At 36.6% G+C, this 27,480-nt stretch overlaps 1 protein-coding gene across 2 annotated transcripts; it reads left to right on the forward strand.

The window, feature by feature from the left end:
• On the forward strand, positions 1-26,444 carry LOC114154940 (DNA repair protein XRCC4). 2 transcript variants are annotated; one of them, XM_028034468.1, is made up of 8 exons: positions 1-109; positions 5,689-5,841; positions 6,598-6,794; positions 14,409-14,575; positions 15,491-15,655; positions 15,878-15,945; positions 19,115-19,242; positions 20,207-26,444. In XM_028034468.1, the coding sequence occupies exons 2-7, from the start codon at positions 5,709-5,711 to the stop codon at positions 19,201-19,203; spliced, it is 819 nt and encodes a 272-aa protein (XP_027890269.1). In that variant the 5' UTR covers positions 1-109; positions 5,689-5,708; the 3' UTR covers positions 19,204-19,242; positions 20,207-26,444. The 2 variants fall into 2 exon arrangements, with proteins under 2 accessions (XP_027890269.1, XP_027890270.1); XM_028034469.1 differs by having other exon boundaries at positions 2-124.
• Positions 26,445-27,480: the final 1,036 nt, after the last annotated feature.

Here is a 27,480-nt window from a genome sequence, read left to right on the forward strand (position 1 = left end):
GAACGACTTGAAGAGAGAAGCGGAGCTGTCAACGCAAGTGTGCAATGATTAGCCAGTTGTCTTTCCCCAAACTTCAGCGTTTGGACGTCGCAGCAATTAACCAGTACCCGTAAGTTTTAAAACAGTAGGTATTTCTGTCTGAAGAAAACATATAAGCAAGCACGGTGTGCAGCAGTCAACTATGCACGCTGTTATTGCTTTTCCCGCACTATAAAATGTTGCTAAAGTCCTGTGGTCAACTGATAAATCCTTTTATACAGCAACAGTAGAACCAGGAAGTTATTACTACATTATATGAGTTTTTTTTTAATTTACCACATGTTTTTCTTTACAAGAATATGACAGAAATATAGTACCATGCTAAAGTATTTGTACTTTAGCACAAATACTGTACTTGAACTCTGTGACATTTACATCAAGCCATTACCACGAGCTTGTGGTAATGCATTGTGATTTTATGTTATAAACCAATAACAAATGTAAAACCAAATTAAGAAGCATAAGGAAGAATGATACAGGTCTCCCTCCATCCCCCCAAAGTATCTAAAAAGTGTGGCATGCTTTTGTAAGTTGCCCCTCTGAGACAGTGCTTTGCAGAGCCACATTTAGTTGCATTTGGTATGTGTTTCGATCAGCATTGGACATTTAGGGGTAGAATTATATGGCCATTCTCTTTTGCAGAATTGTGAAACTCTGTGGAATTGGATGTAAAGCATCTGTGCTGTAATTTTTAAAAAAATATTTCCACAAAATATAAATTGGATTTTGACTGTGCCATTCTATCATTCAAATCTGTTTTAATTCAAACAGTATTGTAGTTTTGGACATTTTTTCTTTCTTGATTTTATTCTTAAGTTTTTCCTATCCATAGTCCGATCCTCTTTGAGTATCTTCCCTGTCCCTATAGAACAACAAATTCAATGCAATTCAATTCTGCTCAACAATTTTTTTAATCGTAAAGGAATATTAAATATTATTATAACTAAGTTTATAATAAAGACATCAGATCTACAACAATTTAGCTCTTGTAGATTTGATGTCTGCGGGCAGGAAGGATCTCCTGTAGCAGTAGGGGTTCTGAATAATACTCAGATTGAAGACATCCTATTGTTGCATGAGAATGTCATAAAGAGGATGCAGAGTTATCTGTAATGTTTTTTATATAATAAAAAAAAATCCACCTTTACACAATCAAAATGAAAATTAAATTACGCATTCATATTGAAATACATTACACAGTAAAATATATTGTAGTTTGTAGTTCAATGTGACAAATTGGGAAATAGTTCAAGGGATGTGAATACATTTGTATGCCAGTTCCTGGGCCCTGAGTTTATTGTTTGTTAGGTGATCTATATTTCCATGTAACATTTTGTGAACCATTTTGGTAGTTTCTCCACCACTTATTTAATCCTGCTTAGCAAAGAGTAAAGTAGATTTTTAAAACTGTATTTGTGAGTTGATTGGAATAAAATTTTGTTGTATCTTTTTGTTAAACATTTTGAATACTTAACAGTTACAATTCTTATTTATTTAATCCAGTTATTTCCAATACAGTCCAATAGCTACCAGATTCAGATTAATTTCTTGCACTTTAATATCCAAGTAAAACTTAAAATAACCACAATATTTTGTACTTTAAAAGTTTTCTATGCTATTGTCTCATGATGACGTAAAGATAGGTTTTTGCGGTTCACTTTTCATTTAACATTTTCGCAATAAAGTCTCCTCCCTTGAACAAACCACATGCCATCTTGATTGCATTTAGACCATGTTTTGTAAATCCCAATTGACATTTCCTTCCCAGACACTCCTAGAGTGCGCTTCACGCGCAAGGAAATCTGTCACACTGTAAACCACACATAAATAATGTTTTAGATATTTCACTGGTGGGATTCAAGCCTAAACAGGCTCACATTCTTCATGATGTGATTCGGTTTTATAATTTACAGTATGCTGACTGCTTTAGGTCCTTGCGCTGTTGTCAAATCAAGGTCCAACGTAGTATCAGTATGTGCAGTGCATGCTAAAGTTTGATCACACACAGCGAACACCCTTGGCCTGATGGTAATTTGTAGTATGAAGCTAACTTGGAACCATGTGTCTAAACAGTCCAGAATGAGATTGCTTCTATCGGGATGGAAAAAGCAGGAAACATTACTGAGATCAAAGTAATGGTTGAGAGGAGAACAGGTCTAAATGGCTGACTTTTGATAGCTTGATTCCAAAGAAATCTGGTAGTTTATTTAATTGAGAAGTAAATTGTGTTACTTTTTCTTTGGTAAGTTACTAGTTTTGTTGTTGATCAAAATGACCTGCTACTAGGGGTGCACCGATTGCAGTTTTCGGACCAATCCCCAATTTTTAAAAAGCCTTGGTCAAAACCATCAGGCAGAATATCAAGATTCATTAAGTATCACTCTTGTTAACGCACACAAAACTCTAGTTGAATACCTGTCTGCTGCTACATCGGCTTTCTGTCATGAACAAGACACCAAAATACTTGAACCCTTTCGCTGTAGGCAAAGAGTGATCCCAGATATGGAGAGAGCAGTCCTCTTTTGTCTGATTTAAAAAATAAATAAATATGGCAATAAACAGTTATGCTTCAGATTTCTTGATTTAGTTGCATATTAAAATCAAATGATTTTATATATATCATATATAAGCACTAATCATAGAAATGATTAGTGCTTATGCAGCCTGTTGACTGTAGATCAACATCAAATTACAGACATTAAAAAATGATTCCATAAAGTTTTCAAGAATTTTAACAGTGTAAGCAAAGGTATAGGAAAGACTAAGATAAAAGCTACGTGTCATGGTGTTCTTTTGTTGATGATTTATTTGCTTCAAGGTTTGTATCAGAAGGTCTGGTATCTAAAGAGATGCCGACAGTAAGACTGAAGAATTGGGTTTGATGGTTTTGCACGACTATCCACCCCTGACAGACAGACAGACAGTGCTGGTTACTTAATGGAACTGTCCTTCTGTCATTAGCACAGGGTCATCGCTCCTTCACAACAGATGTTACAGTAACTAATGAGTAGCTGGGCTTACTTTATGAGGTTAAAGTTGATGCCTTTAGCAACATCATTCATTCAGCTACGCCCCTTCTTAAAGCACAAAGGGTCATCCTTAATCTGTTCCATGTTACATTTTTAGATGTCCTCAAGTTATGGTGTTTCTGTGGGGGTGTGTATGTAGGAGATATCCTCTTTTCAGATTGCATCACTTTGAATGACATTGATGTTGAAACTGGAGCTCTTGCTTGGTTTTTCTGGGCTGCAGTTGTCAGCATGTATTGACTCAAGGGATGATTTGAGAAACAAAGTCACTCAGTTGAGGTGTTAACTTTGCCTCCGACATCCTTGGATTTCAATCAAATCAAAAAAGGCTTAAATTCTTACTGCCACCTTTTTGGTGATAACAGCACAACTGTGTGGAAATAGGTAGATGTTTACAACGTTGTACTTGGTGTTTTTACATTATAATCTATATCATATAGCTGTATTGACTTTGTGGATACATCTTTGACTAAATAGTGTGTATGAAGCATGGCTAACAATAGCTTGCAGTAACTACTTAGCAGTAAGAAGCTCATCATGTCATTGCATAATTCAACATGGTCAATCATTGCCTTTTCTCCCCCAAATTGTTCAGCTCTCATAACTGCTAATTTAGTTGGCTTTTTCCTTCCTTCTCCACACTCTTTGCCCTGTGTTTAAGAAGGGAAGTTGTCTAAATCACAACTCACTACTTGTGAAATGTATAAATACATGTTTAGGATTGACTATTCACGATCAAGCAAAAGTTTTTCAAAAGGTTTGAACAGAGCACATGTTCAAGGCACAGACTCAGATTATGTTGTAACCCTGTGAACAGTTTAGGTCTTAGCTGTAGAAAAACAGCTGTTTCTAGCTGGAGCCCTCACTTTTAACTGCAGTCATGAGTCAGGCAGCAAAGACATTAGCCAGAGGGTTATGCGGCTCAGACTGTTTATCACTGTGGCACTGGCAAATAACAATTCAGTTTCACAGCAGGAAGCTCTTTCACATGAGTGGGTCCCACCGGTTTGAATTTCTTTGTAATGGTCTGACATAACTTTGCATGAATAATCTAAGCTTTTTACAAAATTACAAAACAAACAAAATTATAAATAAACTTTCCAAAACCAAAATATAATTAGGACTTTTTGTAATCTTTAAATCTGTGTTAATGTTTTTACTGAGTATTTCTAGCTCAGGAAGCTTACAATAGCTGATCATACTCTTAAGTTGACATGTCCACATGTTTTGGGGAGTCCATGAGATGCCGCTTAGATGGCTGGCGGTGAAATGTCAGAAGTGTTTGCATATATAATAAAAATAATACTCTGAATGCACTCAAGTAGCTGCTTGAGATTTAATAGTCTTGTATTTTCCTTTTAACAGCATGTGATTATCTTGCTGATAATAAGCAACACACGTTCCCACAAAAAAGAAAGAAAGAAAAAATCTGCCAGAACCTCTCATATCCGTGTGGTCCTACTGACTCAGAAACACCCCCACCGAAGACACGTACAAGGAGCCTTGCTCACCAAAACCAAGAAGTAAAACAATGAAGTACATTGATGCATCTGGTAGATTGATAACCCTACAATGTTCGTAGGTTGTTTTTTTTTTTTTTTACAAAAAAAGCTTTGCAAAGCCAACAAAGTAAGCGGACCACTTGAAAGGGAGCTGTTATTTTATACATTTAGAATAATGCAGTTTTACATAGAAACATGGCTTCATGCTTCCACCAAAACTCAGTTTATGCCACCAGAAATTAACATTCACAGGCACCTCTTCCTCCCTGCCTGCATTTTACCAGACTGAAATTTCTATTCCCGTTTTTTTTAGGCACTTCTGATATTTCTGGTCAAGCCTGGAGCAAACGCTGGACCACCAGGCTCTCACCCACAATGCTCCCTCCCACCCCCGACAGACCAGGCTCTTGGGGGATCCCCTGGTCTGCTTAGTCTGGGAAAGGTTTCGTCTGTTATTGTGATCTGCAATTCATCAAGGTCATTGAACCATTGAAGTCTGAGGCCATAGTCCTCAACTGGAAAAAAGGTTGATTATTTTCTTCAGATTGTGGTCAGTCTCTGCCTTAGGTGGAAGATATAAATTATGCTAGTGTCTTTTTCACTGGTGATGGTAGGATGAAGTGCTGCTGAATGGATGGTGATTTTGAATTCCATAATATGGGTGCAACTCTGGTCTGTTGTAGTTAAAAAGGAACTAAGGCAAAACTTTAAATTTATTGCTGAGTCTATGGTTTGACTCTCAGCTCTGGCCATCAGATATAAATCATCACTGAAGGAACAAGTAGCGAAATGAGGATGAAGAACTCAACCATTTGGGGAGAACTTCAAGTATAGCCTCTTCTCTCCATCATCAGAAGGAACTGGTCTAAGTAGTTCTGGCATCTGATGCCCTTTGGGGACATTCACTGAACAGAAGCCCTGAGGAAGACCCAGTACCTCCTGGAGGCACTTTGAATTTTGTTGTAGCCTGGAACACCGTTGCATTCGCCAGAAGGAGCTGGAGAATGTTGCTGGGGTGGAATACCTGAATTTTCTAATCTCTAATAATTAGAAGACAGAAGATGAATATATGGAGTTTTGTTTAGAATTTGTGAATACCTGTTTTTGATATTCTGCAGGCATTAAGGTTATATGAGACATGAGTGGCACGGTTCAGCAGATTACTCTGAATCCAGGCATCCCCTACTTCCTAAGAGTTGACTGGGCTGTGGACCTGGGTGCTGGATTCACATTAGCTCTTACTGACGGAAGCTCAGCGTGGATCGGAGAAGGTAAGGGCTTTATATTTGAAAACTGTATCCAGATTATTAACAAAAAGATACTCCAACGAGTTAGTGGTAGAAAATGTCTTTGTCAGCAGGTGTACCATTCACCAGGCTGTCCACAGCACCTGGTTGACCCCATCTCATAATGTCATGACTGTTCTGATTGCTTAACCTGAGGGACAGTGGGGACCTTGTTTCATTATTCTTCTTTACTAATATACTGTGCAGCTTACAGGTGTAGAAACTATATTAAACTCTACAAGGGTTGTCTTTGTCAATACAAGCCAATGCTAATGTGAATGTGTGTACACACGCAACAACGTATCTGTGTGTATGTGTGGGTCTGTGGTTATGTGTGTACGAGACGGTGTGTTCTCTTAAAGGACACCTGGAACATAGCTACTCCATAGTTGTTTTTTTTCTGTCCATCTGCAGAGCTGACAGGTAGAGATGGAATTGCGACAGCTATGTGTGGGCTACTGGGTTGTCAATGTTTCTGTGTTTGATGTGTTAATTGGGACCTTCAAGCCAGCATTAGCAGCTGTGCAACAACTCATGACATTCCCCTTGGTTTCTCTGCATGCTTCCTTTAAAACCTGCTTTCACATGCACTCTTGTTACTGCTTAATTAATGTTTATAGTTTTTCTTGCAATCTTCTGTGAACTTCCAGTTCCATGCATTTATGAAATAATGGCAACATAAAAGTAAAAAAGAAAAGCCTTTCAAGAGTGTAATTGTTTGACTGGTGATTGTTTTGTCAGTTTCAGAGGATGAGATGACAAGAGAAGCCAATGTCATGGGAGTCATAAGGGAGAAATATGTTGAAGATCTTCTTCAAGCTCTAACAAAAGGTGAAGAAAGAGTGGGAGGAAAACGAAATGGGAAAGAGGAGTATTCTTTTTGCCTCTCTTTGGATCACAATCTTCTTTCATATCAGAAGATCTGCAACAACATTTTGGTGAGAATGTCTTTCAGTATATGTTTGTTTCCAAAAAACTCTACCAGAATTCATTAGCATTTTTGTACTTGCAATGATGACTAATTAACATAATTAACTGTGACAAAAAAGGCAAGCAATAAAATATCTTTATTTACTTTTAGACATTTTACAAGACATTTCACCAGAAACAATAGTTGAATTCAGCTCAGCCTTTGTTAATGGAGCATAGACTATGTACATTCTGCAAACAGATGTTGCCCAGATCTGACTTTTTTGTTTGTTTTGACCGACCTAACAATACAAATCAAACAAATCATTAAAAGGTGACATACTTGCAAATTTGTGTCGGAGGAAACACTGTTAGTGTCTCCTCCAAGTGATTCACTTTGCTCACTTTGAACAGCTTCAGAGAACAGCTTCAGTCTGTGCTCACACAGAGAAACATACTGCGTAAACACTTACTTCCATAAGGACAGCATGGTCCATTACTTCCTCTGCCATGGATCAGATCTCTGCAAAATAAGCATGAAGACTTGCAGTGCAAATATAGTCTTACTCATTAAGTTAATTGAAAAAATCCACTTCCCTCCACACTTAATGGCACCCCTGGTTAAAATTAAAATAAATACTTCAACTTGTTTTATGTTGTCAGAATATAAGCTTAGTTTACAAATAAGGAATAATATCTAATTTTTAATTTAAGAAAATGTATTTATTATTAAAAAAGAACGTTCATTAACTGACAGGTCACTCAGCTGGTTTATATCCCAAAAAGCTCAACTGCTGCCTGATTTGCTGGTACTGGTTTTGAGTGCTTTGGATTACTGGTGAATATGTGTCAGTGCTTTTGAATGCCATAACATTATGTCCTGTAATCACCGTTCCCTGAGGATAAATGCCTGTAATGGCAAACAACAAAAATAGAAAGGAAGCTTTTTTTTTTCTTTTACGGTGGGGACTGTTTTAAAGATAAGGTTTATTGCCTCCCAACAATATAGTGGAGTTATAAAGGTTTTGCTGCCCACAGGAAACTGAAAAAAAAGTCACAAACTGCACTTTACAAATAACATCTGTCTTGCCATTAATAGAAACATGAGATAGCTACCATTAAGAAAAAGTGGTAACGTACAATATTTCCAACAGTCACTGTTAAATCCAGAAAATGTTCAAAAAGCATAAGCTAACCCCTTTTCTAAGGCTCTGGAGAATTACTCACTGCAACTGACACTTTGATAAAGAACAGCTCTGGATTCTTCCTGTTGATTTTCATGTCATTCTTCTAACCTAGGGGTGCTTTTGCCTTTAGGGAGCAGGTATGGTCTATGGGCGCTGCTCAAAAGAAGATGATCACAGAAAGAGGGCCAGAAGGTTAGGAACACAGTACAGACCATAAAACCTTGATTTATGAACAGGGCAGTCCTATCTTACACATTGGTTGATTAGTGACCTTTTCTTCCTCGGTTAATGTGACTGAGGGGCCTGTAAGCAGATTTTTCTCATATGGATGGGGATGTGTTACATGATTGGCAATAGCAAAGAAAATCAAAATGATCTGAATTAGTGGTATTAATATAAAATAAAGTGACGCTGCAGCAATAGCATGTCTTGGATTCACAGACTTTAGCTGTGTGGGCAGCACCATAAGAGAAACATGTTGATGTCTGCTTTAAATAAAGATTTTTAAACCATCTCAGACACAATTCCACATTACAAAATCTTCTATACTTCAAGATTGTATTAATTCCAAAGCTGTATATAGAAAATGATGGTGAATATTACATTAAAGCTGACCTGACCTGATTAGTCAAATAAATAAGACTGAAATAAATTCAGCCCTGCTGGGGTATTACATATTTGTAATTTGATTTTATGACAGGGAATAATAACGGCATTAAAATTAGTAATGATCTAAGGCCTTAATTTAGAAGCTTGCTCAGCTGTTTTAGTGCAATGACAGAAAAGAAAATAAAGGAATCAAAAGTGTGACTAAGTCAAACACACATCTCAGCCATAACATTAATTGGTACAGTCAGTGACATTGCCCTCTTTCTTAAATTTCAGTGTTTTATTAGCAAATACCTTCACTCAGGTATTCAAATTGATGTGTCAGACTTGTGATACAGCAAAACATGTCATCAGCTTGCCCCTTCACTTGCAGACAATTCTCTTGCAGAACAATGATATGCAAAATTGCTTGGAATAGTTCAAATAATACAACAAAGCTTTAAATCTGCAGCTGGTCTCCAGACTCATCAGATACAAATCTAATGTGGTCTGATAACATCTGTTGTAAGCAAACCCCAATCCAAAAGGACTCCACCCTACAACCCACAGGGCTCAAACAAGCGGTTGCTAACGCACCATCCCCCAGAACCGCTGGGGAATCTGCAGATCTTTTTTGTGCATCTCTGAAAGGGCTTATTGATGAGGCTAAAAGTGCAACCTTCACAATACTAACCTGGTGTTCATAATGGTCTGAGTATTTAGTGTATGTCAACTAACATAGATGAAATATGTTTATTTTTCACATTTTCACATTGGTTAGCTATTACCGTTACTGTTACAGCCTCTGGACACAAATGGAAATAAGTCATGAGCATAAAGAGATAACAACTTTATTTCTTGGCTGGCTGCTGGAAGACCTTGGGATTCCTCTGGAGAGGAGCTCATTATATATTGTTATGAAATATAAATCCAATCTTGCATTGCATTTATTCACTGATTAAATATAATAAATAAATATAATATTAAATAAAAATAGCAGCTGGAAATTAATATAACATGTTAAACAATGCTTTCTTTCAGCCTGAAGAAAATCCAGCGGAAATGATTATTTTATTTTAGGTATTTTAGGTATTATATTTAGATACAGTTAGTCAACATGGCACCTGTAAACAGACCTGAGTCTCTTTTTCTATGTTACCGGAGTGGATAGGGTGATGTGTTAGTGATGCAACTTAGCCTTGGATTCCTTTAATACTTTCAGCCGAAACCAATTTTATTGGGATTAAATTTTTTAATTTGAATGAACTCTCATCTAAGCACAAGCAAAAAAAAACAAGCAAAAAAAAAAGAGTCGGTAACTAATTTGTCAACAACTAACATCTTTAAATTCAGACACCTCATTAGAGGAAGTATTTTGCCCTGCGTTTGAGAAAGACCTGTCTGGTAGCTTGTTTTGCTGTTTCTGTGAAAGTTTGTATTATCAGGACTGGACTGATTGTCGCCCCTCACTTCCTGCTCTTTATCTGTCGTCACGCCCCCTCACAGTAGATCAGGGAACTAAGAAGACAAGCTGATTTTAACATCTTTGCCCACTTTCCCATACCAAGTAGCCGTGCCAAACCTTGAATACTGTCTTATCGTCATGAGAAGCTCCTGGTCACCCACTCACTTCCCTGTTTGGTAGACACAATAACTATTTAAAGACTGAAACTATGTATAAGATATATGTTTGACAATGTACTTTCTTAAACTACAATAATGTTTATGCTCTGAAATAGCTCAGCATAGTTTTAAAAATGATTTACAACAAAAAATCCATAAAATGCATTTGTGTTCAGCCCTGATGATGTGATAGATTCATCCCTTTTTGCAAATTTTGGGGGTTATGTCTCCCCTAGCTTTGCAAATATAGCCACTAAATTTATTGTCTGTTCTTTGTAACAAAAAAAAAAAGCTCAAGCTCAGACAGATTTATTGGAAAACATGTAATAATAGTTTTAACCACATATTTTCAATCTCATTTGGATTTATGTTTGTATTTTGTGCAATTGTAATACATGAATAAGCTTTAATTTCAAGCATAAAATTATAATTCTTGTTTTATGTTTAGGGCTATTGTCCTGCTGAAAGATAAATCTCCCCTGTGGTCTTTTTTGTATACCACTTCTCTTTCTGTATTGCTCTACATTTGTGTCTATCCATCTAACCATTAACCCTGAACAGTTTTTGTGTCCTTGCTAAACATCAACCCCACAACATGCTGTAGCCACCACCATATTTCACTGTAAGATATGCGATGTGCAGTGTTAGTTTTAAGTTCCACACAGAGTTTTGTAAATGACTGTAGCTCAGATATTGTACAAGTTTCAGTCAATCTATATGTAAACATTTAGGCCAACTTTTTTTGGTCAACTCATAGAAATTATTCAATATAATCAATGATCTATGCTAATATTATTTGAAAGTCAAACTGTTTAAAGGGAGATCATGGAGTGATACCACAGAAAGGCTTTTGATTAAAGGAAGACATAATCCTGAAAACGGTAACACTAGATGTTGATTTACATTTTAAGCAGAATTGATGGGTATGATAACAAACCCCTTGTTTTCCATACGCACGGTATGTTACGGTGTCATTTTCACCAGAACAGTTGTGCTGCACACCCATGTCAAGATCTGACCTTATGGTCTGACTGAGACAGACACACACAAACAAATTTCCAGACCACACACTCTGAACCACACTGTAGATTTGAGAAACCAGAAGTTTTGATTTTAACACATTATCCTAAATTATGCTATTGTAGTTTTTTTTAAAGGAAATATAATCGTACGGTATCTCAGACACAGAAGGTGTGAAAAGCATTTTTACTAAGTGATAATGCTACTATTAATTTCTTATGTCTTTGTGGGGAAGCTTAGAACACTCAGTGTTTATTGTGAGATTTTTATGAAGGTTTTGGATGAAGAAATACTTACTGTGGACAATATCTTTGCTTCATTGTTGTTTCAGTTGAGAAAAAGAATGTGGCAGTGGGTTTTCCATCACAGACAATGAGTCCGACCTCCCACATCTTGGCAGAAGTTGGCAACAAGATGCCATGTGACCTTTAACTTTGCGTGTCAGGAGAAACAAATTGAGACAGGAAAACTTGACAGAATATTCCACTCCACTCCTTACTTTTAAAGGAGCCAAAGTAAAATATACATTTACCTTGGCTTCTTTAAAATGCATTAATTACAATGTTTCAGTAATGGAAAGCAAACTGTTTGAATAGATTTGAGTATTTATAGATTGTTTAGCATATGTCTTCCTTTTTCTGTGCTATAAAGGCAAACTCTTGGTGATGTTAAATGCTTGTGTTTACAGCTGTAGATCTTCTTAGAAAACCCAGGATGGAGAAACATGCAACCATTGGTATTTAAAAGCCAGCAGGAGCAGAATAAATAAACAACAGCTGAGGTTAGTCTAATGCTCATTCAGTAAACAGAGTTTGACCTAGCAGAGGTTTAGATATCTGTTTCTAGTGCCTTCAGCTGGTTGATGGAAGATTATGGAAGATTTATGTACCTAAACTCTGTCAGTATGCAGAGTAAAGATTCACAAAGTTTCAGGCATTAGTTTTAATTAAAAGTTGCACTGCAAATGATGGGTGTTAGCATTAACATTGTTCTTTGAAATGTGGAAATATTTGTGTACTTAGCATGTCAGAGTTCACTTCTTTCCTAACGTCCATATGTGGTTGATTTATTGTCATATGACCTTTCTTAGGTGGAGAACATTGGAGAGATTTAGATGTAGATAGCAAGAAGTATAAGATGGGGTTGAAGAGAAGATGGATTGGAGGTTAGAGGAAGATGAAAGCTTCCACTAACCTTCACAAATTGGTAACTCCTAGCTTTTGCAAACAGATGGTAAAATGTATCTTCTCCCTGTCTACAAATTCATATGTCTTGGAATTAAACATAATCACGTGAATAGTACTGAAACTTGATATAACAACCTTTGTCCGTTCTTAGTGGGTGTCTCTACCAAACTTGCCAAACTAAACAGTCTTGCCACCCATCTACCGGATCACAGCTACATCAACATGCTGATGACTCATTAAGCTTCAAGTCACACTAAGTCCTTCCATGAGAGAACACTGCTCCGGCCATCTGAGACAACTTAATGTTACTGAACATGCCTTAGTTCTTAGGATCATCCTCCATAAATTCTGGGTGGTCCTCTTCTTGTGCTCATCCTATCAAGCTTGTCAAGTGACAAGTTGTAGGGAGTGGTCAATGCACAGCCATAGTGGCCAAGAGAAATCTACTTACTCAAAAATGGCAATTTCTGCAGATAAGCAAATAATAAAAACTGGAATAATAAAAAAAAAAACAGAAACTCCTAGTAGTTTTTTATAAAACTCTTGGTTTTAACTTTTCTTCCAAATTGTTGCACATTTTAGAAATCAACAATAGGCATTGGAAAACAGCAGACTACTCTCTGGGTGCTCCAGCATTCTCCCACAGTTTAAAACATAACTATTATAAAACATAACTATTATCCACTCCTCTAAGCTGCTCTTAGATTAGTGTTCATATGGATGGTGTCTCTGTGATAGACTAAGTCTATCATTGGACATGTCGTCCAATGATCACTGGAGAAGGTCCCCAGCGCACTGGGATTGTTCAAGTGGCTATAGAGAATGGATGGATGATTGATTATTTGGACTACTTGCTCAGAGTAAAAAAAAAAGATTACTGAAGCAAACTTTGAAGCTGAAATGTACTAGAATGCAAGATACTATGTGCAGGAAAAAGAAAATCTGAGGACAGGGTGAACTCAGTTGTTAAATGACACCTTAAAATTAATCAAAAGAGGGTAAAACAGCTGTGTGGTCTGCAAGAAATTCATCAATCCAGGTCAAAAATGACAGCTATTTTGAAGATGGCAGCATTATTACAGTGTTTCTTCGACTTCTGTACAGTTAAAGATTTAGCACTGTATTGCCTTCTGGTTTTTCACTGTACCATGTTGTGTGTAGGCGTGTATGTGTGGGTGTGTGTGTCGGTGTGAGTGAGTGAGTGAAAATGCAGCTATGACAATGGTGCCAACCAAATATGAAGAGTTGCTTACAATGATAAAATTGGCATTCTACATCAAATTGGTGGAAAACTCGAAATCTTTTTGTGTGCAGCATTTGCTTCCAAGTTCTTTCTCAGTGATTTCATGCCAAAACAAAAACCAAATGTGGATTATTTTCTTGCATCAGAAGGATGTGTTTAATTCTAAAGAGCTAATGAAAAGAAATAAGAAAGGTGAAATGTCTCACTTGTATAGTTTTACAGGCGAATAAATAAGTCATCCGGCTTTTTTCCCCAGACATAAGAAAACACCTCATTCTCAAACAGTCTCCCACTTCAGAGAAAATTTTATGCAATGTTTGTTGCACCACCAGAACTTCTCATGATGACAGAGAGGTGCAAATGCTTACTCATTTTTCACTGGTAGCTGATTTTTGGAAGCTAGATGAGGCCAGTGAACAATTTTATGTGTCACTGTCAAGACTGCAGTGCCAAGTGGACTTTCTTCAGGATTTTTTCCAGCTTCACTACAAGAATCCACTTGTGCTTCAGTGTCAATGCGGTTATTTAGACCTACATCCATCTTGAGTTGTCAGTTGGCCTTGCTCAAAAGGATGGACGTGTTAGGCAATAAATCTGTCAATGCAAAGGAAGTGGGCTTGATAATTAAGGTCATTCTTTACTGCTGGGCCATTTGGTAACCCATAAATAATAAAGCCAAAGAACATGCAAAAAAATCTTCATTTTCTGCTATTTTAGTACAAAAATACAAAAAGAACCTTCTTTACTTTTTGTCGCCTTTTAATACTATTCTTTCTTTTTTGTTTCGGTGTTTAGATACACTTGGGCTCTGTGGAGCTTCAGCCAGCACCAAACTCTGTGGAGCTCATCCGGGAGATGATCGGGAAGTCTCTGCAGCACAGAGCAGATCTGGAGACAGAAAATTCAAGGCTGTTAGAGGAGAACTGTACACTGAGACAGGATCACCAGCGTATACTGAAAGAGTAAGAAGTTCAAGGAAAAAAGTCTGGGAAAATAATGAATAATTGTTCTGGTGTTAGTTGTATTTGTTGCTAACATTTTTTTAAGGCTATGTTAGCATTTATTCATATCCATTAGAATTTAGAGTGTATGATTAACAATAAAAAACCAAATCTTTTCTCAAGTCTTTAATATCACATATCTGATTTTACACGGTTATTGATTAAACAAAGATAAAATCAAAATTGAAAATAAAGTCAAGCGTGAAAAACCAAATCCTACCTGTGATCAACACACTCTAAAAAAGGGAAAAGTATGTAAATATTTTTTATATATTATTCATTATTTTTTATCATTACTTTTAACATAAAATGTCTCAAAGTATTGCAGTAAACTTTTAAGCCCGTATATTGGAAGAATTTTGCTGGAATATTCACTCCTGGAAGATTTTCAACTATTAGACATGTAAAAGTTTCTGTATTTTCTTGGATTCATGCTTTTTCCATCAATACTGTAAGAAATTTGTTGTGGAATTTTGTACATTTGTGGTTACATTCATATAGTTACAGAATCCTCCAAAGACTAATTTTTTCTTATTTCTACGCATAATCCTAAAGTTTGAAAAGTGTGCTCTTTCTTCATACCATGTGTTGGTTTTTCTAGCATTTGGTTAATGATTTGAGCTCTATGACACGTAACAGAGAAGCTTCACACCTTGTTTCCACACATTGTGAAAAAGACAGAAGGTTTTTTTTTTTTCTTTCTCATTGTGCACGGCACAAATGTAGTCTCCCATTTCAGATCAGTTATGGCATTCTGTAAAATTGGGGTCCCTGCAAGCACCATCCCAACTGTCAAATAAGAAGGCACGTTAAAACACATTTTAGTTGTTTGTGTGTTCACTTTCACATGGAGATACTGTATGTTTGTTCCAACAGGCTGGAGCAGCAGGTTAAGCATAAGGAGATGTTAGAAAAGGAAATGTATTCGCGTTTTGTCATGGTGTTAAATGAGAAGAAAGCGAAGATCAGAGGACTGCAAGAGACCGTCCAACAGCTCAGCCACACTGATGAGCAGCAGAAAGAGGATGAAAGAAGACAAAGGTTTATGCGATTACTTTGGAAATGTTGATATTTTTCTGATAACAGTAAACCCATAATTTTGACATCCTACTACTTTTTTCCCAATGTCTTATTTTGCTATATGTTTCTATAGTAATGTTTTGGCATACTAACAGACTAGGCTTATTTTAATTAAGATGTATCCACTTCTTTTTCTTTTTAACCTTGTACATTAATCTAAGCTCTTTTCTAAATTGCACTTAGTGACGGTGAGGCCTCTCAGAGTGAAGACGGTGGACATCCCTCTCAGGAGTCAACTATCCTCATAAAAGGTCTGTTGGTTTTTGAAAAACGATGCATTAAAGTTATCACATTTTTTTAAAATATAAATGACAGACCCTGACAATATTGGGGTTCATTTTTAGTGAGCCCACTTTACTGTTTTACCTTTAAATAAAATATAGTGTAGCCAAATATCTTCAGAAGTTACATATTAAACACAGTGTAATATAAGCATGTGTCCAGTTGTTCAGTGAAGACTTCGGACATTTCTTGAAGAGCATTAGTGAAAAAAAAAATCAACCACAAAGATCAAGGAACACAGAAGATGGGTCATGAATAAAGATTTAGAAGTTTAAAGAAGGTTCAGGCTATAAAACATAATTTCAAGGTTTTGAACATCTGTTCAGTCAATCAACTGAAAATAGAAAACGTGTGACTCAACTGGCTCCAGATAACACTGAAGGAGCTGTAGACAAAACATCTTAGTCAAACACTCTAACAATCATTCCTTTATGAAAGAAAGAGACACAATTCCAGAAAATCAGTGGCAGAATTTTTCTGGTATTCTTAAAGGCTGCAAAACACTCAAGACTGTGATTGTGGTTCACCCTCAGTCAGATCAATGATGTTAAATGTACAAGCAAAATTGTCATGATCAAAACATAATTAAGTGTGCGATTGGCCCAATCAGAGCTGAGATCTCAGTGTAACTAATAATCTGTTTTAAGGCTTAAAATGTATCTTTCTGAAGATTCTCCAGCCAATCTGACTAAGCTTGTGCTGCTTTGCAAAAAGCAAGCAAACATCTCTATCTGACTGAGTAAAGCTGGAAAACACATACCCCAAAAATATTTTTGACTATGGTTGCAGCGAAACCCAGTTCTGCTAGGCTTTTATTCATTAGCTAAATAACACACTTTTCTGAGATATAAATACTGAAAAACATGTATCTTTTGATTCCACCTCATAATTAAGAGCTACTTTGTGTTTTTCTAATAAACCAAAACACTTCAAAATACACTTATGTTTGTTGCAATGTGACAAAATAGAGAGTGAATAAAGGACAGAGAGATCAAAGACTCTGAACTTGTCAAGCTTACTCCTATTACCAATATCCTCTCTCATGTGATATAGTAATGACGACAGCTCTTAGTGAAACTCTTAAAATTTAGCTCTCCTTCTACAGATTTTACTGTCCAATAAACTGAGCAGTTAAAGGTAATTTAATATTCAAGCAGAGAGTTTGAGCAGAAACTTGAAAGCAGAGAATATACCCCCAGGTAGCTTAGTTCTGGGAAATACTTGTGAGTAAATCTGCCCTGATTGCTTCAACACGGCCAGCCGTGAGGTGGTCTGCCCCTTTCTGCATCATGCAGGGTAGCCATGTGACGTCATAACCCCACCACCCGCCTTCCTGCTGCAGTTTTGCAGCCTGCTGGTGTACTGTGTATCCACTTTCTCTATGGCTTTGAGTAGCCATGAGTCAAACTCTGGCTACTCAAAGAGAAATTAACATTGCAACACGTGTTGTGACTTCAACAAGCTGTGTTCTTTGGCTCTCCACTTTCTCTGTCACAGAAACACACGCACACGCATGCAGGTCCTCCGCCCAGGCATTTATTCACACACTTGGTTGTTCAGAGCCCTGGAGGAGTTTAAAGTCACAATTTGCTGGATTTGCAGCTTATCAGCAAGACCTCTGAACACTTGTCTTTCTTTGTTAAGGCTTTATTTCTTACATTGTTTTGTTTATACTTATCTGACTTACAAATAAAGAAAAGGTGAAATGGATTTTAAAATCTTCCCAACCAAGCCATTGATTCGTAGTAAAATTCACAAAGATGTGAAAAGTAAAAAATTCACCATAATGTTGTTTAATTACATTTCTTTGGACCATGTGAATCCTCGTCCATTTAGCTGTCACCAAGCTTCACTTGGATCAGACACACAACAGCAGGGCAGCCTGATGTTTTAGTGGCCTCTGATTTTTTTTTTTCCCCCTTCTGACATGTTGGCCCCTGTTGACCTTTAGGCCCCAGGCTGTGTTTTCATGCTGTGCAGAGCTGGGGGTGGCTTTCTTTGACTCACTCCCTCCAGGTTTAGCTTCTGATAGTGACAACACAGGAAGCATCACTCATATGAGGAGACTCAGAGATAACAGAGATAGAGACAGAATGGAGAGGAAGGTGAAATGCAGTCTTACTGACCGGCCGAGCTTCTTAGGAGGAGAACCGTAAAGAAAAAATATTTTTTATTCATTTAACTGTAATGATGGCAGCTATAGTAGTTTTTTCTTATCTCTAAATCAGGACAGAACAAGTGTTTTTTTTCCCTCTAAAACAGGTTCTCAATCTGGCAATCTCTGAATGTGAACAGGCTAGTGGCAGTGTTACAGGGCAAACAGGTGTGTTTGTCTCTTCATATGTAATCTATTGCGACCGGACCATTGAGGAATGTTAGATTTCTATTAATGATAAAGGTTGCAAAGTTGTCCCAGGTTGACAAGGGTTAACAAGATAACTGTCCTGAACCAGCTACAAATGTGCTACAAGAGTTCTCAATTAGAAATAATTTTAAACCTCGGGTAATACTTTTGCTTTACACATCACTTATTTAAGCTATTTTCTGAATCCCACTGAAAAGATGCTGAGGTATACTGGTTCTGCATGAAATGTGGTTGCATTTCTATAATAACTGCATGTAATTTGGGGTATTCTAAGTTTGAAGTAATTTTGTGCTTTTAGATACCACAACATGAAGTGCTTTGGAAATGTAGCCATACCGGCTTCAAAAGACTTCTGACTTGGAGCAGAGGTTCATCTTCCAGCAGGACACACAGGCCTAAACATACAGCTATAGATACAAACTTTGTATTACAAAGGAAATGTTGAATCTATTCTGAAAAGGCCTGTTCAGATGTTGCAATAGCCATGGCAAATCGGAGCCTAAATCTAATTGATAGTTTATGGCAAGACTTGAAATTTCTATTCAGACTCAATCTTTAAACCTATGCCTCTATTTTGCCTCCACTCTACAGTTATGTACTACTTTATCTTGGTCTATTACATCAAATCTTCATAAAAGACATTAAATATTTTTGTAAGAAAGGTATCTTGAACTTTTAGAAGGCACTGCATGTTTAAAATGTTAAGTTCTTTGCTACTGTAGTTGGGAATTCAATGTTATCTGTGAGTACATATCAGCTCTTTCTGTATCCAGATTGTAGTTTAATGTCACAAGGCGTCCCTATCCATCAACGTTTTTCTGACGATGAAGAGAGAGAGACAGAAGAGACGGTTGCTTCATAATCCTAACACAGACTCATCTGAAGATCAGTAACATTAATGGTGAGTTTTTTTTACAGTGCATACAATTTAATTGATCTTAGTTACTTTTCTTGGCAATCATGTTGATCAAAATACAGTGATGGCATGAAAATGTAGAGAAGATGTTTTATTGCAGATGCTCTAATTGAAATTGTCTACAACTCAATGAAATCTTTCAATTCCTGATCATTTGAAATTAAAAATACTCAAAGTTTCATTGAAAAAGTAACACAATCCTTTTAAGTGTATAGTTATAGGTAATAAAAAAAAGAATTGCAGCGGAAGATATGCAGTCCTTCATTAACGTATTGTTTTTCCATTAATCTTGTTTATTGTGTTAAAAAAAGGGAAAGTTTTTTTTTTAAACTAACTAAAACTAATCTGTAATTATTTTGCAAACTGTAACTTTTATATTAATTGATAACATTTTGTTGGCAAAATAGTCTCCATACTTCTCAATATTTCTAGTTACACTTTCTCCAACTCTAGCAAACTCAACTTTTATCCTTCATTGCATCTGGCTGTGGCTGCCCATTAAATGAGTCAGACAATTGTAGCAGTGTGTGTGGTGTGGCCCAGTCCTGCTGAGCAGTGTGAAAGCAATAAGTTTCAAGCTCCATGCAAAAGCTTTCAGCTTTTTACTCCACCACATTTTATTTATGGCATTTTTCTTCCTCTTTAAATGGATAAGAAGGGTTTTCATGACAAATGTTTGATAGACCACTATAATTTATCCTAATTACACGTCAAATTTACAGTACAGCACACAACCTAAAACAGTGTCAGCCAAGGATATAGATTCCCAGAGATCCTCCCTTCTTCTGTGCCAGATTTTTTATTCACAAATGTGAAAGTAGCTTAGCTAGTAGCATAGCTAGTTTCTTTAAACTGACGATTTCCTGCATTCTTAAAACTCTGGTTGCCTTTTGTGATCAATAAACCAAATTAGGCATTTAATGTTACCATCTTCTCTCTAACCCTCCAGACTGAATGGGAACACAGGCCGTTCACATTATCTGCAGTATCTTTGGGAACTGTTTGTGTTGCTGCAAGCGGAATGGTAATGCCAGGTAATCTAGAAATAAATAATGTATGCAGTTTTTCATGATTTGGATTTACTTCCTGCCTGCTACTAAAATATTGCTGCCACTGAGGCTCTGTGCTGTTTAAGAATGAAGAATCAAGTTCAGAAAACTAACAAAGGCTTCTTTGTTAGTGTTTTTTTGTCCTGCTTTTCTTTTCTTTATTTATTAAAAAAAGAATAAAGGCTGTAATGTTGCATTTAAACACTGTAAACTAGCACTTTGTCAAAGGTAATTTGAACTTAATCTTTCTTCTTGTTTTTACATGCCCTTTTATTTTCTGGAAATTTATGACCAAAGCATCTTGGTTGTCTCCATGGAGTGATTGGGGGGGATGTTGTTTCTCATTGCCTTAATTTCCACACCTTGTGTTTTAACTCGGCTACCAGCTTTGGTAGCTGAGTTACTGTACTTGCATCTGTACTTTGGGGCCAATGTACCAGCCTTCAGGTTCTTTATCTCACCATTCTGCCTTTGGCTTTTAGATCCTCTTGCAGTCTTTTGTCATTTTGATGATACCTTTTTGTCTGCTTAAATCCACGGGTGGCCGCCTGGTTAATCCTCCTGCAACACGTTCTTGCGGGTGCTGTAATCCCCACAAGAATGTTCCACTCTCTCCTCTGCACTCCGCATGAATTAGGTATTTTACAAAGGAAAGTAGAGAGCTGTGTCAGAGGTTAATTTACAGATGAGTGCAGTACAAGATGATGAGACAAAGTGGGGACAACGTGGAGGCCACTCTGAAGATTTTGGTGGTTTTATTCTAAATTTTACTTTATAGTTTGATTTCACATAACTTTTGTTTGTGTCAGCTTGTGTGCCATAGTGAAATCGACTAGAAGAAACATGCTTGAATTGTTGGAGGAGCTGGTGTGGCAGGTTGTTGTACTATCTGCACATATAGTTATAGTAAAAAAGTGGCACAGACCTTATACAGTTCTATTGTAATCTACCTTCTAATGTTTTAGAACAAAAAAACCCATGAGGTCTTTGCCAAGTTCTGCAGTTGTTTGATTATTACCTCAGAGGTAGGAAAACACAAAGGTTTCTAAAGTGTTTAGAAAAGATCTATAGGATGTTGAGCAAAAACTAAGTACAACATTAGAGCTTTCATATGATTTGAAAGGTAAAGGAGCCACCAGGAGCCGCTTATCAAATGTATTTGATTTATTAATCATCAGCAAGTGTGGCTGCCTCTGAAAACAGAAGTTTTTATGGTCAGTAGCATACAGCTGAGTGCAAAAGTTAGAAAAAAGTTTATCCTTTGAACAAGATTTTAGTTACAATGTTCTATATTGCAAGTCACGTAAAATACTTTAGGATTGTGGTATTCAGTGGTTATGTACATATATCTTCTCAGCAAGTTTGGCATTTAAAAACAGTTTTTAAATCCCGATGGCGTCTTCCCAAGGGCAGTCTATATCCTTCAACTGAGCACGTGCTCATGCAGCTGGAGGGGTTAATGATGTTCAAGAAAAAGCTTCAACGGCTGAGGCAGCCTCACATTAAGCATCCAGTCACTTACTTATCATCGTCATTCACTTATCGAGTGCACCTGTAGAATTCCCATCATCCAGAGAAATGACAGGAGCCTTCCTGTTTTTCCTGCCACAGAGTTGCAATGAGACAGACCCGTCTTTGTCTCATGCTGGGCTGCTCAGGACTCACCGCTCTCCACCTTGAAGTGTAATGTCTGAAACAACTTGGCCTCATAAAAATAGTTCTTGAAAACTGAAAATGACAGCTCACTCACGAAGGTCTATTAACAGGACCACAAAATATAAGAAATGCAAGCCGTTCCTTTATAGAGTTCATAATAGGCCCAATTCTCACAGTTATTGGTTTATATTTTAGTTAAAAATTTCCCCTTTTAAAATGTCTAATTTTTGTTGGACTGGATGTGTCTGCCTCTGTTACCTCCTGCTGGTTTTCTATACAGTGGTCTATCCTTAGCATCTTATTGTCTGAATCAGATTCTGTGTATTAACATATTTCTTAGCTTATAAGTCAGACACTGGTGCATATAAAATAGGAGCATTTTGTGTGCACCAAAATGCTCCTATTGCTGCAGCTGCTGTCTTTTGCTTCATGCTATGCCATACTCATATGATGTAGCATGAGTATGACATATGACCTACTCAATCCTATACTACCTTGAGGTGATGGTGGCTACAGGGGACAGCATCTCCTATTTTGTTCTAGATGCTGTCAGTTGATTGTGAGATGTAATAAACGCGTGTAAATCAAAAATGACTGAATGAATCTGAAAGTGGCCTTATTTACACCTTTCAAATGTAAACTTTCTAAGATAATGTGAACAACACTGTATTGTCTTATATCCCCAAAACTCTTAAGTGTGCTTTGCTTCACAATCTTGTTATTATCCCTTTTGTGTAACAAAAGGGATAATAACAGTATTGTTATTTTTTTTAACAATACTTGAATAATGACTCTTGTAACATTTTCTTCTGTAATAAAAAGCTTATGAGCCTCGGTCTCCATGTGAAGGGCCATGGTGACTGTCTGCTATTACCTAACACTTTTCTATATCAATCTCATTTATTTAATTTCCACAGAAACTGAATCCTGGGTTTCTAAGCCACAACTGTCAGAGCTGTACCTTGAACTATATTACTTTGTAATTAATCTATGTAATACTAGTTAACTGTTCAATGATATTCATTGTGGTGCATCTGTAAGCAGAGTAGTGTCTTGGTTGCCCTCACACAAGTTGTCACTCATACTAAAACTAGAGACAGCACCATTCAAAGCTTCTTTTGTTGTTTGAATAACGTACAAATCCCCAATCATTTCCTTCTTGCTTCAATGGTTTTCAATAGCTAGTGGCAAAGAGTAACCCCCTCTGTTCCGACGCACTCGTTAAGACATCCTTTTGATCAGCACAAACCGAGTGGATTTTCTTATAGCTGTTGGTGTTAACTGATTGTCTAATTATTTGAATTAAACCAAAGACTAAGTAGATTTGAAGAGCATAGTCATAGAACATTAAGTATTTATAGAACATTCAATGAATACACACATCTATATATACATACTGTATGTGTGTATGTATTTTGAGAGCACACAGAGGAACGTAGTGATCAGGAGCATCAAATGTCTGACTGACAAAATTAAGGTTTTTCTGATAATCCACCCTTACAAGTAGTTCATTAAGTTTTTAAAGAATTGCAACGTTTATGACATGAAAATGTCAAATGCATGCGAACATTTTACTTATGAATGGCCAGTGATGTACAGTAACAACTAAGCTTCTGTATGCAACCCAAGCCTAAACTTTATGCAGCTATTCAAAATGGTATTCAGAAAATTGGAGCTGAGAAATCCAAGACAATTTTCCACAGCTGACTTAATTTTCTCTCATGGCTGGGAATGGTTTACATCATTATTTTGACTTCCTCAAGACCAAAGCGTCATCAGGCTATCCACAATGTGTTCCTTCGTGTTGACTCATTGGCAGCTTGGCTTCAATATCAGTGTCTCACACTGTCACCCTTGTCTGCAGTGTTTAATCTACAGTGATAGAAACATTACTCAAGAAAGTTCTGCCAAACATATTTAATCTTTTGACTTATTGTTATGTTTAAGTTTTTGCCAGGTTTTATTGTTGAGAGTTCTCTGATTTGTGTTATCCTTGTTGTTTTGCTGCCATAATTTTGACATATCTTCTTATTTTGATAATTGCCAAATACAGTAATTATTGTATTGTGTTGTGCTTTACAACAGTTTGTTTGTTTTACTCACCCACTGTTGTTGCTCACATTTGGTCTGTTGAAGGATATTTTGGGACAGTCTTGACATCAGTCATTTCACTGTGATTGTAATAAAGTTTGTTTTCCAAGACTTTAGGCTTCTGAGTCTGCAGTAAGGTTCATCTCCATATACATTCATATCAAATGCAAATATAGCTTTAAAGTGTTATGTGGAAAGGAGTGTGTCAATAGCTTTCACTCAATTCCAAATATTTTGACACTTAGCTTTCAACTTCATTTTCTGGAATTACTTGCAGTCTTCAATTCACACATAGACCAATAATAGGATTGGTCTATGTGTGGTTGGTTGGAGGATTACATTGCTTTAGTTGTGTCGTATTATTTTAAAAGCTCTATGCAAAGATTAACGTGGTGGTAATGATGTGTTGGGGTTTTCAGTCACATCCTATTTGTTCCATTCAAATTCCTTTTGAAAGGAATTTTTTGTCCAACAGACAAGAAGCTGTTGGACAAAATCGGCTAACAGTCACATTCATAGTGCGGGAAACATATATTTCCCACTTATAGATTTTTTTTCTGTTTTTGTTTTGCCACATTTTAATGTTTTAGGCCATCAAACAAATTCTAATATCAGTAAAAAAAAAAACAAAGTAAGTACAAAAACAGTTTTTATGAATTAAGTGGACATACTTAATTCATGAAATTAAGTGCGTAATTTAAATCTTCAACACATTTCACGCCTCCAGTAAGCAGTCGTTACTCAATAGCCAAGAGCTCACACCCTCTGTAAGAAGCAATTAGCAGCAGACAAGGAGCTGGTTTTTAACCAGACTAATCCATACCTAACCTGGTAAAAGTCATGCCCTGGTTCTACGCTTTGCTTCATACTGAGAATCCTAACCCAATTATTGTGAAACAATTGCTTGCTGGAGGTGAGAACACTGACGATGTTTAAAATTTTTACTTAATCGGTAACGTTTGGCTGGGATGTACGTATGTGGTGCACCAGTTTAATTCTATGAAGCTTAAATTGCATGCGCTGTAAACGACAATCCCCAGAAAACATCCCAGATGGAGCATTGATGAAAAATGGGAATCGAGGAGAATTGCACAGGAAGATAGTCTCTAGGCTAATCCAGACCCTTTGTTATAAAGTAATTGTACCCTAAACCAAACAACTACCTAAGACATTTGGTTTAGGGGCGATGGTGGTGAGGGCAGTAGGAATTCCCTCTGCAATCAGTGAGTCACCGGTTGATTTCCGTTCTGTCCTCCTCTGTCCTTGTGTCCTTGGGCAAGACATTTCACCTGCAACCCCAGCAATCACCAACACCAGCCGGCCAGAATCAGACTGACATCCTCACTTCTGTCAGACTGCTCCAGGGCTTCTCTGGCTACAATGCAGTAGCTTGCCATCATCAATGTGTCGAGGTGTGCGTAAATGGAAACGACTGGTTGTAAAGCGTCTTTAAGGGTCCTGAAAAGCGCTATGCAAGTTTTATACAGTGTATAATAGTCTAGTTGGGTTTTCTATTAGACTGATACAGAATCAACACTCTGTAAACATAAATTAATGATCTACATTTTTAACTGAAATGTTTGCTCGAAGGGATCAAAACACTGATTTTTAAGCAGGTGACAAATGTGTATGAGTTACATGAAACATTGCTCTTTTTTCTGTTGGTGATATAAATTCTGACTATCTGGCTTTTGCATTTAGAGCAAAGCTCAATTCTTAATCCAGTCTTATTTAATTAAGTCATACTTCTAATTGGATATCATAATAAAACCAAAAGTAAATTGTCATATTTAAGCAGATAATTTATATCTGTAGATTTTGTAGTCTAATGAATAGAAAATGTAAATCAAGGATGTAAAAGTTGAAATCAAGTTGGTCTTTGGCAAAATCAAAACAAGGCAATGAATCAGCTATTTTACATTTTGCAGTTCACTTACGGTAATTTATATTAAGAGGTAAACATCATCTTGGATCCTCTTATATCTATACAAAACTTTACATGAGCTTGCTCTAGCTTGAGATCTGAGAATGTTGCTTTCTGTATTGATGCTCCCTATTTTATGAAAAATAATTTACAGCCCCCAGCTCTAAATAATTTTTAGAGCTTGATTTAAAAAACAAACAAACAAAAAACATATTTCTAATTTAGTTTGTATTGTGTGTTAATTTAGGTTTGTATTGTGTGTGTTTCTTTGTCTCTCTTATAACCACTTTTATGGGACTGTTATTGTGATGTTGATCTCTTTGGCTCCCTTTCTTTTACTGATTATTGTCTATATCTGTCTTATGTATTCATGCTTTAAAACTATAGCTTTTCTATGTAGGAAACAGATCTTATTGGTTCATACATGAATGAAAATAAAGAAAAAATAAATCTTGACTTCAAATCTTCTCAGTGCTTGATTTTTCTCTTTTTTCATTTAAACTATTTATGTTGTTTTAAGCTGCCACAAAATATGAAGAATGGCAACTGGCATATTGAATATGTTATTGTCTATTTTTGTTGTCTCTTTGAAGTGCTGTTGGAAATACTTAAATGCCACTATCAATTTCACTTTGAAAACAAACACAAAGTGAATATAAATGGCATGGTTGTCATAATTTAAAAGCCTGATCAATGTTTATAATCGATACATCTCTCTCTCTTTTTATGTATATATAGATATCTATATATGTAAATGTGTGTGTGTTGGAGTAAAATGTATGAATGGCTGAAGAGAAGAAATAATGGATGGATACATATATCTTCCTGTGTAAGTGTGATTGTAGTTGGGACTTTTAAAAAATCATATTGCAATAAGCAAAATATGATACATTTGAAGAGCTGACAAATTGTGAATAAACTCAGTTCTTTTATCACTGCTGTCCTCCTTTTACCTTTACCTTAAAAAACAGGAATCATCTGCTGTGTTCTGGACCTCCTCACTTGACTTCGGAGGATCAAGGTTCACGTCCGTCCAGAGGCGGCTTCGTTTTCCCACATGTTCTACTCTAAACAGGGAGCTAACTTGCAAAAACACACCCCCACAAACTCGTTTCCCTGGACCCCAGGAAATCACAGCAAGCTGTTTTTTCTCTTTCTGTGTCACCACCTTGGGTCTTGTTTGACACTTCAATTATACAACTTTTTCCATGTCATTATTTAATAATTTACCTTTCTTCTGGCAATGCTCTGAAGAGTGATTTAGTAATCTTGATATGTGCCAGTTGGTTGTTCTCTGTGTATTTACACCAGAACAAACAAATGGTGTAACTGCAGGTTTTTTCTGGCTGTTCTGATCTGGGAGGTCCAACCTCAATTTCATCAGGGAGAAAAAAAAAGATCAGCACAGCTATTGCTTTTAAACTTTTTACTTTATACAGGACATCATCCTTAGGTTTAAGAAGTAAAATGTTCCTTTTATCCTGCCAGTGGTTGCCAGAGGCA

Source organism: Xiphophorus couchianus, chromosome 12 (genome assembly GCF_001444195.1).
Source record: "Xiphophorus couchianus chromosome 12, X_couchianus-1.0, whole genome shotgun sequence".
Taxonomy (NCBI): Eukaryota; Metazoa; Chordata; class Actinopteri; order Cyprinodontiformes; family Poeciliidae; genus Xiphophorus; species Xiphophorus couchianus.